This window comes from Falco punctatus (assembly GCF_963210335.1).
Source record: "Falco punctatus genome assembly, chromosome: 11".
Taxonomy (NCBI): domain Eukaryota; kingdom Metazoa; phylum Chordata; class Aves; order Falconiformes; family Falconidae; genus Falco; species Falco punctatus.
Window position 1 is genome coordinate 28,521,626 of NC_137591.1, and position 17,468 is coordinate 28,539,093.

At 54.9% G+C, this 17,468-nt stretch overlaps 1 protein-coding gene across 1 annotated transcript in view; it reads right to left on the reverse strand.

Annotated features, from left to right (window-relative positions):
* The window catches only part of CACNA1E (calcium voltage-gated channel subunit alpha1 E), a 137,945-nt gene that overhangs the window by 110,222 nt on the left and 10,255 nt on the right, over nt 1-17,468 (reverse strand). Inside the window, exon 2 of the mRNA XM_080407366.1 lies at nt 467-733. Within this exon, the coding sequence (XP_080263492.1) occupies nt 467-733 (267 nt within the window). The remainder of the gene's footprint in view (nt 1-466; nt 734-17,468) is intronic.

Here is a 17,468-nt window from a genome sequence, read left to right on the forward strand (position 1 = left end):
GTGGTGCTCCCAGGGGGTCCTTCCCCAACGGGATGGGTGGCTCCAGGTGGGGTGGGTTGACAAAACTCCAGCAAGACATCGAGGCACAGAGGAAAGGCCTCGACCCCTCCCCACCGCCGCGCACACAGAGAGCATCCTAAAGCATGCAGGGTTACACCGGGATGAGAGTACCCCCTCCTCGCCGGCATGAGGGGCTTCCAGATCCGAGCCCAAGAAGGGGCCAGGGGATTCCCTGTGGGAAGAAGGGGCTCAGCTCCCCACCAGGCAAGGAGGGGAAGCAGCAACAGGGCATGGAGAGCATCCCCAGGGGACAGGGCACCCCTCTCCACATGCCGAAGGAGAGCGAGAGCGGAAGGCAGGCGCTTACCTGCTGGCTAGTGCCACACGCACGTGTCCTGGGCGGCCACCGAGGCAAATCCAGGGAGCAAGGGAGGGGGGGGCTCACGGGGGGGCGCAGAAAGGATATGGCCAGTCGATGAGCTTCTTAGCGTATTTCCTGACTATGTTCTCTTCCCCAAAGAGGAAGAGTGATCTGTTGACGGTGAAGCAGTTCTGCCGGACAGGTATGGGGTTGTACAGAGCCATAGTCCGGGCTCTCTGCGCTTTGGTTTGCTTGAAGGCTCCCGGGGTCCCTCCTGCAGGGGCAGGGGGTCCTTGTCGGCTCCGGTTCTGGTCGGAGCCCCCGTCTCCGGAGCCCAGCCTGCCGGCCACCGCCTCCCCAAAACGAGCCATCCTGGAAGAAAACACACAGGTGAGCCAAAGCAGCACCACCGAGGCAGCGGGGGGGGGGGGGGGGGGGGGGGGGAGGGGAGGGAGAGGAGAGGGAGGGGGGTTGCGGGGCGCAGTCCCAACCACAGCCCCCTCCTCCTCTCCGGGTGATGCTCAGCTCTGTCTCTCCTCCATCCCTCCGGGTGAGCAGGGACACGCGTGGAGAAGGAGAGGCAGTAATGCACGGCTCCAGCACGGCATGGGGGGCAGCTGGCTGCCTCCGGGGACCCCCCAACAGCCACACGGGCAGCAGGGAGGGCAGGGAGCCGTCCTTGGGGCTCGGCAGAGGCCGCAGCAGCTCAGTCCCTAAAACCCTTCCACCACGAAGCAAGGGGTTAAACCCAGCCCGATCCTTCCCACCGCTCTGCCCGCAAGCCCAAACCAGCCTCTTCCAACCCCCCCACCAGCCAGGCAGAGCCTGGGGACTGCCCGCCGGCAGGGATCAGGTAGGGAAAGGGCTGGGATCCAAGTCCTTCCATCCGCCCCGTCGCAAAGGAAGACGCAATTTGGTACAGCACCCAGCGCAGCGGAGGCCGGGGGAACAGGTTGCAGCGTGGTCCAGCCTAGTTGGAGCCAAGTGTCCAACTCCCTCCTCCCGACTCCATCTTCAGCAGCCTGCGGGAGCCCGGCCACCCATCCGTGGGCTCCCCAGGGCAGCGGGCAGGGATAGCGGGCAGAGCCCCCGCGGTGGCAGGGATGGATGCTCAGCCCTCGGCTGCCAGGGCAGGAGCGCGCAAGGCGATGCTGGCTTCCTGCAGGAGCCGGGCCACGAAATTAAAGGCTGCCGCGCCTCTGCAGCTCGGGGACAGCTTGCTTTAATGAAGTCAGTGGCAACACACGCGCGCACAAGCGCGCACACACGCACGCCTCGCTCCCTCGCTCCATCCAGTGCATTCTTTTGGCAAGCACGGGAGCTGCCGCAAAGGAAAATCAGAGGCGAGGGGAGGGTCTGAAGGGAACAAAGGCAATGTGGGAGCCCCCACCCTGCAAGAAGCCCCCCCACCCCGGCTGCAGAGGGCTCTCCAGCACATGGGTGCTCCTAGGTGAGTGGCTAAAATGGGGGGCAGAGGGGAGCAAAGGGGGGCTCTGCCTCCCCCCTGCCTGCAGGGGAGGCAAGAGGCTCACCCCACCTCAGCCTGGACTGAACATCTCTTCGACCACATGCACTGTCCCCCTACCCCTGGGAAACTTTGAGGGTCCCAGCTCCCCGTTGGAGACACCCCGATGCCAGCGGCTGCTTGAGGAGAGCCCTCCTGCTCACCCGCATACAGATTAGCCTCCTAAGCACCCCCCCCCCCCCCTCGGTATTTTCTTTTTGACACTTGATGTTGGCCAGAAGAAGCAGCAGCTCATCAGAGAGGTGTAAACAATTCTGCCTGGATGCGTCCCTGCAGCAGCTACCACAGGGTAGGGGGGCTGGCCCCAGGGCCGGTCCAGGCTCCAGCCCTGCTCCCCCCAGCCATCCAACTTGCCCCCCATGAGCAGAGGACTAGGGACATGGCTGGAGCCATACCCTCATCTCTGCAGCCGTGTGAGGGCCAAGGTCACCCAGGGATGCTCAGGGTTCCCTGGGCTGGGCTGTGCCCTGGTGCAGGGGCTGCCTGCCTACCCACCTTTGGGGAACCCACCCCGCCCCTCTGGCACATGCAGGGGACTCGTGGCTCCCCAAGGATGCACCCAACGTCCTCCCTACCTAACAGGCAGGGCACCAGCCTTGCTGCTCAGCACACCTGCACACGCTACAAGCTGTTCACATGCAGGATCCCCCCGCTGCTTCCCTCCAACCCTGTGTCCAAAGGGTTTCCCAGGGCCTTTGGCACTCGCTAGCTGCCCTTCCCGCAGAAAGGGCACCCTCAGCTCCAGCCAGCATCATAAGACACCCTGCATCCCCATGACACTCTTCTCCCATCCCATCCCACCACACCACCAGCAAACCTGCTCTGCAAACACAGCAGCTACTGCCCCGTCCCCTACATCCACTGTGGAGCGGCCAGGAGTGCTTAGAGCAGCTAAAATAAAAAATAATAAAAAAAGACATTTAAAATAAATGAAGACCTTAATCACATAAATCATTAACTCATTTGGGCAAGAGCTGCTCAAGCTGCAAGAGGTGCAGCCTGGCAGCACCACACCACAGACTTCCCCACCCTGCAGGCACTACTGTGACCGAACAGCCACAGGGCTCGCTTTTTGGTCCAGGCTCTCACAGGTGCATTGCCAGGACCCCTTGGGCTGGCTGGGCAAGGAAGAGGAAGGATCAGGCCCTCCTCAGCAAGATAACAGAGGAGTGTTTACAAAAAAGGTTGTGGGATCATTCCCCCAGCCTCAGCCAGACGGAGAGCTCACCAGGACGATACCCATCTGCTGCATCCCTACTTGACTTTGCTCCTCTAATTAGCTTTCTAACAAAGGTAAGCGTAATTGGGGGGTTTCAGCAAGCCCCCCAGCTATGTCACCACCACACTGCAGCACAGGTGAGGAGATCCCAAAATGCTTCCCAGGCCACCAGCCAGCCCCAGTGCAAGACAGAGTGACCCTGGGTTTTCATTCCACTAACAACAGGCAGCAAGGAGGCCACGCCAGCTACCAACTAATTACAGTCCCTTCGATTCATTCTAGGCAAGACGCTGCTCTAAACGAATCAATTATGATTTGTGGCTCATCCCCTTTGCCTCCTCCCCACCACCAGTGCGGTATCAGAAGCCATGCCGCTCTTCCCACCTTTCAACCTTTAAGCCACTGTTAATTAAGCCCAAGGCTGGGCCAATTGCCAGGAGCTCCTCAGCCTTGCAGAGACTCCTGCCTCAGCTCCCCCCCGGCCCCCCCCAGCCCTCTCCCATCCTCCTGAGCCCGCAGGCGAGCACCCACCCAGCCTAAATGCTGAGGCTCTGGCTGGTACCCGGAGGCTGAGAGGGATGAAGAAGGCTGGAGCCAGCGCTCCCCCCTTGCCCCCCTGCCCAGCTCAGAGGCATCACACCTGCCTCACTGTTCGAAGGGGCAGGCAGTGTTCCTCCTGCCCCCCCAAAGCAGGGATGCACACCTTACCTGGACCCCTCTGCTGGGGCAGCAGGCTGTCCCCTGCACCCAGGGGCTCGCTCCCAGCTCTGTTCTATATTCGCTGCTGCAGAGCAGAGCACAAGATGACCCCGCTGGGAGCCTCTCTCCCGCTCAGACGGTGCTAAAGGATGGGATATTTATGAGAAAGCAGCTCCTTAAGAGAAGATTGAAAGGGAAGAAAAAAAATAAATAAGTCCGGGCTATGCCAAGAGATGCAGGCTCGGTTCCCCAGGATGTTTATTGCCATTCTCATCTTGACCCTGACCCCAGCACGCTGGGATCGGTGAGTCAGGGAGAAGCGTGGCTGATGCCCGCATGATTCAACACGGCACAGAGATTCAGAGCCAGCTATGTAGGGCTGTTTGTTTCTTGGTTGGTTTCTTTTTTGGGTTGTGTTTGGTTTTTGTTGGGCTTTTTTTGTGTGTGAATGAAGGAAATCCAAGAACACAGGACACCAGTGGGTGCCAGGACAGGAAGATGCTTGGGACACGCTGGGTTTTACAGAGCCAGGCTAACCCTCTCCTCATGCCCATATTGTTATTCAAGCCTCCTCCCCGCCTCCTCTTGTCCGGTCCCCCCCGCCCGCAGCCCCTACCAGCGCACGGCGGGGCAGCACCGGGGGCACCGGGCTCCCCCCGCCGCCGGCCGGTGGCCGCGCTGCCGCCGCTCCGGCATTGCCATCTAGCGGCCGCTGCCCCCTCCCTGCAGCCCCCCCCCGCTCGGCTTCGCTTCCCCCGCCTGCAGCCGAGGACAGCCAAGCCCTCCCACCCCCCACTTTGCCTGCTGAAGGGGATGCAAAGCCCCCCCGGCAGTTACCGCATCCCTCCGCACAGCTCTGTGCCACCGAGGCAGCCGCCCAGGCAGCCCAGGTTTCCCATCGATGCGCTGCTGGGTCCAGGCACCCCAAAAAACGGCGATATCGTTAAAAGCATCCTCTGCCGAGCCCTGGGTTGCTCAGAAAGCCAGTCCTCATCCCAGGGACAGCATCAGGCAGGGCACAGACCCTTAATGCAGCCCAGGCAGGGCCTGAACGGGGGGGGGACAGCCCCTCCTTCTGTGACTGATATTCCCAGGAGCTTCGATGGGCTGCACACATCTTCGAAAGTGGCTTTTGGCATCCTGAGTCGATTTTATTTTTTTAAATAAGGCTTTAGCTATGCTGACAGGAATAAAAAAAAAAAAAAAAAAAAGATCAAATGAGAATCCTTCTAGGGTGCTCTGGCCAAATTTCAAATTGGGACTGGGTAGCTGTGACTCAGAAGCATGTTTATAACCATGCAGGAATGGAAGTGGTTTTTTTTTCCAGGAACAAATTCATTACCTGCTGGATTAGGAAGAAATATTTTCCCCATTTGCAAAGGGGAAGCCCTGCCAAGCCAAGCACCTCCGCAGCAGGGAGGCAGATTCCCCGGGCTAGTGCAGATCACCCATGGACAACCAGGATGCAAGTGGAAAAGGGCCAAGCAGCTCCAGGACAGCATCTCCGGAGGAGACCATCACGCTCTGCCTGACGTTCATCTGCACAGATGTTAGCAGCTGTGGCATAGGCCACCACAGCCCTGTTGGCACCTCTCCTGCCAGCAAAGCCCCAGGACAGGCATGACAGCCTAGGCTACGCTGCAGAGACTCCACACTGCCTTGCAGCACAGCAGCCCCCACCCAAGCAAGGGCAAGTGTTCTCTCTGCTCATTCTTTTTGATAACACCCTTGCCCGACTCGCAGCGCTCCCCATGAGCTGCCCACCTCACCGGGACCTGCCTTCCCCAGCACTACCAGGGGATTAGCAGCAGCATCTTTCAAAACTGCCTGGACCCATTCCCAACACAGACCCAAAGGGCTGACTTCTCGGGGTCAGCACCATAATTTATTCACCGAGAAATTAGACGGCTGGAAGACTAGGAAAAGCCAGCAAATTTCACCCCAAGCTATAAACTATGCATCCAGATTTAAGCAGCCACCACTACTCCACCAGCTTCCTCCCGGTCATTTGGCTGAAGCAACCACACCAGGTGTCACACAGCAGCAGAAAAACTTGAAACTGCTTTAAGCTGAAAGTGTAATTTGCTGCACATTGCCGTAAAACATACTTATATTCACAAACACTGCTGGTTTTAATTACCAAGACCCATGAGTCCAACATCCAGTCTTGGCATCTTTAGAATCAATGGGATAATGATCTTGTAAAGCTCTCTTTCCTGGGATGGAGGAACAGCCTTCTGGAAATGGGGATTTTGGTCGCTGTATCTCCCCTTCAATGAGCTCTCATGCAGAAGCAGCAGTGCCACAGCAGCTCTCAGCCAGCCTTCCCCCCTGCAGCCCCTTCCCAAGACACAAGGTGCAGCACACCTTGCATTCCCACCCCAGAGACCCTTTTCCTAACCTCTCCGTAAGCATTTGCCTACAAGAATCCAGCCCAGAGCATCTTTGGCCCCGTTTCACAAGACAACTTCCAGTTCTCAGCTGCCAAGCAAAATGCAACACAAACCTGAAGCAAAACGCCAACAAACATGAGTGTGGTTCCCAGCAGGTCCCAGTCAAGGTTCCCAAACCCACAACGTCCCCACACCCCAGCAGGGTCCCACCCCAGTCCCCAGCTTCTCTAGGGGTGAGATGCCAGAGATGACTGTGTGCATTAGCCATGATTTTCCACGTAGGAAAACCCGTAAGCCTCCATCCCTTTTCCTCCTCCCCTCGCTGCACACTTGCAGATGCTTTCCAGCACCTGATCTGTTGTGACATCCATCTGTGTGAGCAAAGGAGAGGCACGCTAAAGGTGTCTCCGCAAGTCAGGTGGCTTGTCAGAACAGGGCTCAGGTGCTGTGTATAATCTGCTCTCTCATGCTCTCCGGCACAGGCCAAGCTCACAGAGATGCCGGTGCCATAGCCCGGCACCAGGTCCTGCTCAGGTGGCCCAAGACCTGATGCTCACCACCACCCACAGCACCCTGGGATCACAAGCACCCCAAGATAAACTCACATACTTCTCAAAGCCACCAAAAGTGCTCAGGTCCACCACAGAGCCTTGAAGATGGATGTTCCCCCACACCACGTTGCTGTGGGACTGGAGTGGCTCATACATCAGAGCCACCGATAAAATAGAAAGATGCTGCGTCTTGAACCGAAGGGGGATTCAGCAACCAAATGATGGCAGGATGAAAGAGCTGGGAGAGGTTTAAAGGACAGTCAAGAAACCTCCAGTCTTGTGCATTTATGGAGACACAGCAGGGCTGTGCATCCAGTCCTGCAAAACGCACAGGAGTCTGTGCTGGTGCTTGCTCTTGGCCACAGTGAAGTTCTTTGCCCGCACTTACCCACCTCCCCACAGGCTGCTCAATGCTTTCCAAAAAGCCCAAACCAAAACCAACAGCCACCTTCGCAGCTGCACACACCCCCCGAACAAGCACAAGGGGTTTGCTGACAGCTCAGGTAAAGGTAGGCAAGACCTCATCCCCCCTAAACCACTGCAGACTAGGGACAGCATCGCTTTGCCCCAGCGCCAGCCACAGCGATGCCATGCAGGAGGAAAGCATTCCCTGGCCTGCCGCTGCCCACTCTCAGATTTCCTACCAAAATGTCCCACCACGAGCATCGCTGACAACTGCAGTGCTCCTTGAGCTAACTCTGCCTTAGGCTGGGAGGCTTCGAAGCTCAGCTAAGAGGCCTGAAATAATCACCCATTAATAAATTGCCTGGAGTGCCCTGCTGCTTTATTTAGCCTTGCAAGTTGGGCTCTGATTAGCATTCGCAGCCGCATCCCAGCTGCTCTGGGCAGGCGTGCAGCAATCCCACCTCCCAGAGAACAGCTATCTGCCTGCCCCTGCTTTTCCATCAGATTAAAGCGAATTTCCATCCTCGCTTCCAACCCCCAAATCCCTCTGCACAACCTCTCCCCTCAGCTAAGCTGCAGAGCATCCCAGCCCTGCACTAACCAAGCTGGCAGCAGGTGAGATACCACCTCTCCATCCTCAGATGGGTCCAATCTGGGGCATTGCACTTCCAGAGAGGCTGACCCAAGAGGATCCAATGGGAATAAATCATATTTGAGAATGATATGGGGGCTGGGCAGCATGGAAAAGAGGAAACTAAGAAGATGATGGAGGGGGAAGGAGCACAGGGGATATTCCCATTCTCACCAGCAAAGCCCTGGAAGCGCAGGGCTCGAGGGAGGCTGATCCTGCCCCAGCCAGACACCAAGCTGCCCAGCTTTACACACGTTTGTGCATGGGAACAAGGAGGCTGAGCTCAGAAAAGACATCCCCAGGGCCAGCCGCAGACAGTCAGCAGGAGAAAGCCTATTTCTAGCCTGCCAAAGGATGGGAAAGGGATTTTTTTAAAGCATTTTTTCAACTCCTGCACTACCTAAAGCAGAAATCCCTCATTTTCTCCATCAGCATGCTCATGACCCCCCTGGCGCAGCAGCGTCGGCTCCTGCCAAAGCCAGTGGGAGATTTTCTCCCTTAGATCTCCTTTTCGCCCCCACAAAAGGCAGGTCCGTGCCCGAGGACCATCCAGTGCTTTCTCTGATCCTCTGCCTGCCCTGCAAGGCTCAAGTCAGAGAAATGCAGCAACCACAGTACTGGCAAGCAGGATGATAGAGAAGCCTCCTGCCTTTGGGCTGCAAATACCCCCGGCAACAAAAAGAAAGCTGGACCAGAAACCCACCAACTCCATCCCCAATCTAATGAAGGCAAATTCACAGGCTCAGCTTTCTCAGAAGCAACCTGCTAGCAAACAGGGTGGCTTCAATAAAATCACATTGTCAGGACAAGAGCCAGGAGAAGATGAAGCTGTTGAAAAAATTTTCCACCAAGTCTGAAGTCGTGCTGAGCAGCTGATGCTCAAGACAGCCAGAGAAGCCCCATCCCTGGCACACAGCCAGGGAGGAGATGCTGCTTCCATCTTCCAAACCTGTGAAAGAGAAAAGGCCAAAGAGCAAAACCTCTCTCTGAAAGCTACTCGGTGCTGGGAGGTGTGAAAAAACTGTCCCCCTTGCTGCGGTGACAAGCAGTCACCAGCTCAGCATCCTCTGTGAAGGCAAACACCCTCGCCCATCCCCAGGAAAGCACGGCTGAGCGTGTTTTGTGTGATTCCTCAATGGGAAAAAGTTCATTGAAGAATTTTTAGGCTTATTTCCACTCAAGCAAATGCACAGAGAAGACAGTTACAACATGTAGCTACTGTCTTACCGTCTCATGAACTGTAGCAGGGGAAAAAAATTACCCCCGTGAAGCTCCTCTGATGACAAAAAAAAAAAAGAAAAAAAAAAGACTCGTGGTTTGTATCAGAGCTGACAAAGATGACGCGTGTTTCATTACAGCATCATCCACCACAGTGGCATGCCCCAAGCTTGCAGGGGACCTGCTTTCCACCAAGCAACCTTCACATGGCTGGTTAGTGGCAGTTATGAAAGATGAGAGACACCACCAGCTCTTTCAGGTGTGTTTTAGCAAGGACGCTGCCACACTGAACTCCTTTGGCACCATGGTCTCCCATGGCTGGGGATAAGCACCAGCATGTCTTTCCCAGTTAAAGCCCGAGAGCCTTGCTGGTGTCACCAGCCCAAAGCCAGCCAGGCAACAGACAGTGACGTGTTTTGGGTCACCCACGCACTCCTAACCCTGCGCTGAAGGATTGGAGCAAACTTTCCCATCGAGTGTGCAAAAGATAAGTGAAGACAAGAAACACATCTCTCCTCTCTACTCTTCTAAGAAAGGGCTCTTGATGTTTTAAAGGTCACCTTGGGATATCAAGACCCACATTTGAAAGCTGCTTTAGTACAAATTCAGGGACCTTCCTAGCTTTTCACATGGATTTTTTTTTTCTGCTTTCACATAGTGCAAGCGGTCCAAGCCAGGGATTTATGTTTGTCATGCACAAATGCAGTCAAACATCTTTTGAACACGGCAGGACCAACTGACAAGTGCAGAACAGCCCATAACTCTTTGGGGGCAGCTCAACTGAGATCCTGTCCCACACACACACACACAGAGCAGAAATTTCACTCTTGCTGACATTTGTGTAGTTGGTGGAGGTGCCATTTCCATGTACAGATACATCTGCAAGGAGCAAGTCCCTCTGGGGACAGGCTGTACACTCATATTTACAGCTGGGTTTTCACCAAACTTTCAAAAATCTTTCCCTGGTTTGAAGACTCTGTAGTCTCAAATGAAGAAAATGCCATTTGGGGAGTGTGCAATGAGACATCTATGTTTTACAATGTAAAACATTGAATTAAATGAAAATTAAGTTATAGTCTGATTGGACTAGATACCTCCTGAGGTTCCTTCCATCCTGAGTTATCTTACTACCTTGTCATCTCTTAAATACAAGTAGTATGAAGGGGTGGGTTATACTACACCTTAGAAACAATGAATGGAAAATAATGTGAACCATATACACTTGAGGGGCTGGAAAGCACCTCTCCAACAAATACCTCCTGGCCAAAGAGCTTCCCCCCCCATCAGAATCACATAAAGACAGCAGGGAGCTGTCTGGGAGAGGGGAACAGGCTGGATTCCTCCAGGAGAGGGAAAGGATGAGGGTGCAAACAAGTAATGAATAGCAGAAGTTTCACCACATGCACGCTGCCCCGAACGCTGATACAAAACTGGGAGTGATGAAGCGGAGGGTTGTGCTGCCATCCAGAGGGACTTCAGCAGCCTGGAGAAACAGGCAGCAGAACAGTATGAATCACAGAATCATTTAGGTTGGAAAAGACATTTTAACATCATCAAGTCTGACTATTAACTCAGGACTGACAAGTCCACCATGAAACCATGTCCCTAGGCACCACGTCTACGCATTTTTTAAGCGCTTCCAGGGATGGCAATCCCACCGCCTCCCTGGGCAGCCTGTTGCAGTGTTTGACAGTCCTTTCAGTGAAGAATTTCTTCCTAATATCCAATTTAAACCTTCCCAGCACAGCTTGAGGCTGTTTTCTCTTGTCCTATCACTTGTCATTTGGGAGAAGAGACTGACCCCCACCTGGCTACACCCTCCTGTCAGGCAGTTGTAGGGACCGATAAGGTCCCCCCTGAGCCGCCTTTTCTCCAGGCTGACCCCCCCCAGCCACCCCCCACCAGCCTGGTGCTCCAACCCCTTCCCCAGCACTCAGAGAAGAGCAACCTGGGACATGCGGGCTGGGAAGCAGCTCAGCCGAGAAAGCCCTGAGAGACCTGGTGGACACCAAGGTGACCACAAACCAGCAGCACGTTCTAGCAGCAAAGAAGCCAACAGCCTCCTGGGCTGCATCAGGCAAAGCACCACCAGCAGCTCAAGGATGTGACCCTTCCCCTCTGCCCAGCCCCGGTGAGCCACATCCAGGGTGCTGTGCCCCTCAGGACAGGAGAGACACGGACTAACTGGAGCAAATCCAGCAAAGGTGACTAAAAGCGTAAAGCAGCTGCCCTACAAAGAGAGGCAGGGAGAGCTGGGGCTGCTCAGCCTGATTGGAAAAGGCTCACAGCAGATCTTATCAATGCGTACGAATGCCTGACAGTGGGGAGCAAAGGCAGAGCCAGGCTCTGTGGCATCCAGCAACTGGAACAAGAAGCAATGGGCACAAACTGCAATAAAAAACCCCATACATAAGAATAAACTTGCTTGTGAGGGGAACTGAGGATCTGGGACAGGCTGCCCAGAGAGGTTGTGGAGTCTCCATCCTTGGAGATACTCCAAAGCCACCTGGCCACAGTGCCAGGCAACCTGGTCTAAGTGACCCTGCTTGAGGTTCTTTCCCACCTCGCTGCCTCCCAGCAACCCAGTGTTTCCGAGCCATGGCCAGGCCAAGAGGGGAGCTCACTCTGGTGAGCTGGGAAGCTGGTTCCTGGAAGCACAACCAGCCCCAGCACGACGCATGGCTCTGACGCAGCCCTGAGACGTGCTAACAACATCCCGACACCCGCAGCTGAGACTCCAGCGTGGGGAGCAGGAACGAGGCATGCCAGGATGCGGTGACAAAACGCAAGGCAGCACCCCCAGAGCAGAGACATCTGCTGGGAACCACCTTGTCCTCCGTGTTCAACAACCAGGTCCTAACAAGCCCAGGTCCCTGGAAGAGTGGCCTCAGCCACGTGGGAAGGCTGGGACTGACCGTAAGTGCCCACCCTCCCGGCAGCCTGTGGGAGGTTTTGCAAAGTCACCTAAATTAATTCAGCAAGGGGATCCCTTCAGGGTGTGCCAGAAACCCAGACCCTGAGGAAATTCAGGGAAAGATACTGCAATTTCTATGCTGCTGCCAGGATATTCAGTGGAACACAAGTTCATCCCAGGTCAGAAAACTATCTCCTCCGCACGAATCTAAACCTTGGTCTGCACTGAAGGGAAGGGGGCAGAGCACAGGGAGGTCCAGGGCAGATACCTCAGAGAGATGCTTCCTTTCTGCTCAAGGACAAGTTATCATAAAAAGCTGTACTTCAGTGCATCCACTGCCCTTTCTACCGCCTGCATCACTACTCTTGTGGGATAAAGCATAAGCAGGGAGAGTAGTCTTAACTGAGAGGCACTTTTTAGGCTCTCAGAGAGGTTAATTACTTTGCCGGGGGTTGCAGAGGGGATGTGGGTGTATGTCCATAAAGGATGCTCCAAGGTATGGAATCCTGGCTTCGCTGGTCGCACACACCTCAGGGCTTTCGCCCACAGAGTTGCAGCTCCTGCCAACTGCACTGCCCTGACACTCCTGCTCCCCCAAGCTGGGAACACGGCAGCAGATGTCTGAACAAGAGCCCACGGTGGAGAAGGACATGGCTACGCTGCCTCTGACAGCAACCGACATGGCACAGGTGCTGGAGGAGGAAAGTCATCTCTTGCCCAGGCCAGGGGCGGGGAGGGAGGCATGAGGAGGGGGGATGGCCACTGGACACTGGTGCAAGAGTTGAGACCAGGAGGAGATGCCAGGGCACCTTCTGCCTTCCCCAGGAGCTCCCACAGTGGAACAAGGGCTGCTGTTTCACAGGTCCCTCTCAATACCAACACTGCAGCAAAGAACCAGCGCCCTCCTCCAGCCCCTTGCCCCCAACCCCACGCTGCAGCAGGACAGCACTGAGCAGCCGCCCACAGAGCCCACTCACTCAGGTGGGCAGGAGCTGCACAGAGCAGGGCTGCTGCTTACAGCACAGCAGCAACACCCACCACATCCAACACCTCTTTCCAAAACCATGCTGTGGAGATACCAACATCAGCAACAGCAGCTCAGAGCCACCCTGGGGCTTGTCCCTTCCCTGCAGATCTGAGGAGGACCAGGGTGGCGGGCTCTGGTCCAGCCAGGGCCATGCTGCTGCCAAAGCAACCCCAGCCTAGGGGCATTCCCCAGGCAGCCTCACCAGCAAGAGGCAGTGCCACCCCATACATATTCCTGCCCTCTCCGTCACTGCAGCCAATTAATCCCAGATGGTGCAACATGCTGGGAAATATATGCTGGGGAGCAGCAGTGGGGTTAGCAGCCCAGCACACTCCAAGGGGTCCCTTTGTCTCATTCAGCACCAAGAGGAAAAAAAAGAAAAAAAAAAAAAAAGGATTAAAAAAAAAAAAATCAGCTTAATTTGTAATCTGGGATGCAGAGTAGTCTAGGAACCAGATAGAGACTGCCAAGTCATAAAGAGCCACTGAGATCTGTTAACAACACCCGTGCATTTTCAGTTTCTTCCGTTCTCTTGCTGCTTCCAATAAAGCCACGGGAAGGCAGAGCTGCAGTAACACTACGGTCCAGCCCAAAAGGCTCCCGCAGTCTGCGTTGCAGGTATGGGTCTGAGCGGGCAGCAGAAAGCTCTCCTGTTCTGCCCCGCCATGGACCACAGGCTCCCAGATGGGCTACAGGGACCTCACTGCAGATCATACATGCAAGGGAGACCAAGCAAACTCCTAACAAAGCCATTAACTCCAAGACAAGAGATCATTTTTAATGACCCTATTATCCTTCAGGAGCACGGTCCCGCACTGTGGGCAGAGCGCATCGCTTCCCGCAGCACACTGCAACCTGCCACCCACACCCAGGTACTCCAATGCTGAATTACAGCACCCCACCCTCCACACTATCCCCTCCAAACAGTACCAAGACCCAGTTACTTTCCCTCTGGTCTCTGCTTCCACGCTCCCTGCCCAACATCTGGGAATCAGGCTTTTCCATACATCCTTGCTGTAGACATGCCAAAACATGGGCACAGCTTGCATTCCCCACATTGCACAAGCTAAGCTCAACGAATATCCATGTACATGTGATTTTTTTAAGCCATGCAAGGCAGGTGTGGGTCCTGTCTGCTGCAAACAGCTTGAGGCTTTTCTGGGACATTCCCTAGGTGGCTCTGCCTGTCCTTACTATCAGCTAAGGAAGCAGCTGCTTAGCCTGGAGGAGCCGCAGGAGGATCCCTGTTTGCCTGTTTTGACAAGGAACCTGTCTTTTGAGCTCTCAGCCAGATGTAATCCAAACGATGCTGCCACACACAGAGCAAAGACACTGGTGATTCAACCACCACCGCTCCACGCAGCACCAGCACACCAAGCCGTGAAGCGCAGCAGATATCTCTGTATACCTCCATCCCTGACCCCAACACGTGAACCGCGGGATGAAAGGGCAGGGCGTCAGGATGGGACTCTGGAAAATGGGGTTTAACATCTGCCTTGGGCTTAAGTTCCTTCGTCCAGAACAAGGAGGGCTGGGACATGTACCCTTCACCGTAAAGTTAAGCCTCCTACAGAGCCACTGTCCCGCACATGCTTAGCAGATAATGTTTGCTCTCTGCCTCAGTTTCCTCATTAAAAAAAAAAAAAAAAAAAAAAAAAAAAAAAAGAGAGAGAAGAAAAAAGAAAACAAACAGCAAAAAGAGCATTCCCCCCCTCCTACTCTTATTCCTTCTTATTAAGGGGAAAGCACGTTTCACTTGTGGGTTTTTTTCACTGGCAAAATCCAGCAGAGGCTTGGCAAGGGTCAGACCTACTGGTGCTGACACTGGTAAGAAAAACCCTTTGCTTCCCTTCTCTCACTGCAACGCAGCACAAGAGCGGCTGCACGCGAACATCTGGCCACACACCAGGAATGCTGCATCTGCAAAGACGAGGCTGCTCCTGGGGAGCAGAGGTCTCTCGTGCAGCAGAAGAGAGGCACACGCAGCACTTGCCCCCCGTGCCCACCCCACTGTGTGCCACCCAGGCAAACAGAAGACCGAGGGGACCACCAGCAGCTACCCAGTCACTCCCGGAGCCCTGACCAAGGCAGAGGATGCCCAGTAGCATCACACCAGAAACACATCTCAGAGTTCACTTGCACAAGACAGACAGTGCTCAGAGCACCACGTTTAAGCAAAAACTCCCCAGAATCCTCACGACGGAGGTGCAGACCTCTCTGAGCCACCCCGATTTAACTCATCCAGTTTTGGCAACGTGGAAGGGGAAAAAAATTGGAGAAATAAAATAATAATAAATGAGTTCTTCTGAGGCTGCCCTGGCTCCACAGGCAAGCCGGCCACCCCCCCTGGGGTGTGCAGAAAAGCCATCTCTCAGGTTCCCCGTGTTTCATTTGCTTCCCACCGCCACGACAGGGCCATGGGAAAATACCACCCCAGCTGCTCACCAGGAGAGAGAACCAGATCTCCCAGGTGAAAGCCCCTAGAGGGATTCAAAGCATGTGAGATGAGCCAACCCAAAAATTAAACCACAAGGAGATCGCATTATTACTAATAAAATTATAGATAAGGATATTAATTTGCTTCCCTCCCTTCCACGTGCCATCCATCTAGTCCCAGAGAACATCCACAGTACCGGGGATACCAGCTCTGCACACCGGCCTGGATTTTGGCAAAGTTTTTGGGGAAACATCCCTGGTTTGAGAGTCTGATGTTAAAGCGGGAGCCTCTGGCACACGGTTTTTGCAGGCTGGAGGGTGTCAGGGCACCTGGCCCTGGGGGAGGCACGGACCCAGCCCGGCGGGGCTCAGCCTGCCGTGCCGACCAGGACCTGCCAGAGACGGGCAGTGGGGCTCCCTGGTCCTCAGTGGGACACAAAGTCTGTGAAGCCCAAGGCAGCCATATAGTGCCAGAGCCTCGCATTCCCCCAGCACCAGGGGCTTCTGCAAAGCACCAGCACCTCCATCTCCTGCAGTGCAGACCCCAGCAGGTAGGGCAGCCCGTCCCAAACCTCAGGGACGCCGGCCTTCGATGTGACTTCCCACGCACACCCACAAAACTGTTGCAAAATGGGCTGAAATGCCAAAACCAAGCACCCAGGAGCTGGGAAACGCAAAGATGAGACCCTACCAGGCCTAGGGAAACACCCGATGAAACAGGCTGGGACAGCAGCAGCCGGCACAGCCATCTGTGTGCTCCTGCTGCATTAAAGACAGAAATATTAGGTTTTGTGTTGGAGTTACTGCTAGATGGAGCAGCTGAGGGCGGCAAAAGGGGCACATCCCACGCAGTACCTGCAGAAAGGGCTCCAGCTTCATCTCCCTGCCACAAAATAGAGCTGTAGTCCTCCAGGCAGTTAATTAGCGAGCAGCCGTTCTAGGAGCTCGCTCCGCCAGCTGACAATTAACGAGGCCATCCCTCTGCTTCCTGCCCGGCCATGATTTATTCATCTGGCATCCCTGGTGGGTCGCGAAAGATAACAAGGCACCGAAGGCTTGCTCAAGCCCATATGTCAATTTATTTCCCTTGCACGGGGCTTTCTGAGTCACCGGCCAGGAGGTTCCCTGGGCACAAAGGAATGAGCACGGAGCCGAAAGGGCCGTGGAGAGCCCACCTGGCTGATGGGCTGTCTTCCAAAAAAAGGCAGGAGCAGCCTCAGCCTTATCAACAAGCAGTTTTACCATGCAAAGCATCCCCAAGAAATCCTACCCGCTTCAAACAAAAGGAGCACTGGCCTGGATCGCACCAAAGCGACACGCCACATCTAATTAACACAGAGGCTCCCACCTCCTTCAGGTATATTATAATGGATTGATTATTCCCTAAATGAAGCGCCCAAGGCAGGGAGCTGCTCCCGACTGGGGATGCTGGAGCAGGACGCGCTGCAGCAGCTCATCCCAGGCAATGTTGCCAAGTAGACGCAAGGGGGGAACCCTGTAATTTAAATGCAGTATTGCAGCGTGGCTGCAGCCTTGGTTGCGCAGTGAGGGGAAACAATCCAGGACTTGGAGCTGGGGTCTTCTCACAGAACTGAGGCAAGCCACAGTAAGAAGTTAATTAAAGGAAAATAGTAAACAAAAGGAGTGGATTCTAGCTCTACTAAGCACTTCGTTTCTGTTTTCCCAAGTTCATTAGATTGCTCTAATTCAGGGGGGCTTGGCCACTTCTTAGGGTTAAATACAAAACCCCTCGCAGCAGGGCTCAAGCCACAGTAAAAGCAGAAAGCAATAACCCAAAATGCATCCAAAAGCCCCACCACAACCTAGGGAAACTGCCCTGAGGACTACCAAGATGGAGAACTCCCAAGTTTTCCCGATGTTCCACTAACCACCCCACAATTTGGGGAGCTCCTTCATCCCCAAAGGCCCCTTCGCACCACTCCCATCAGATGGCACCCTCCAGCTTGGAGCCCAGAGAGGCTTCGCCAACCACTTCACCTGACAAATACTCGCCTCCCATACCCAGCACGCCGCTCTCTCTCTCCATCTCTCCCACGCACCCCACAAATCCACCCCACCAGAAAAATAC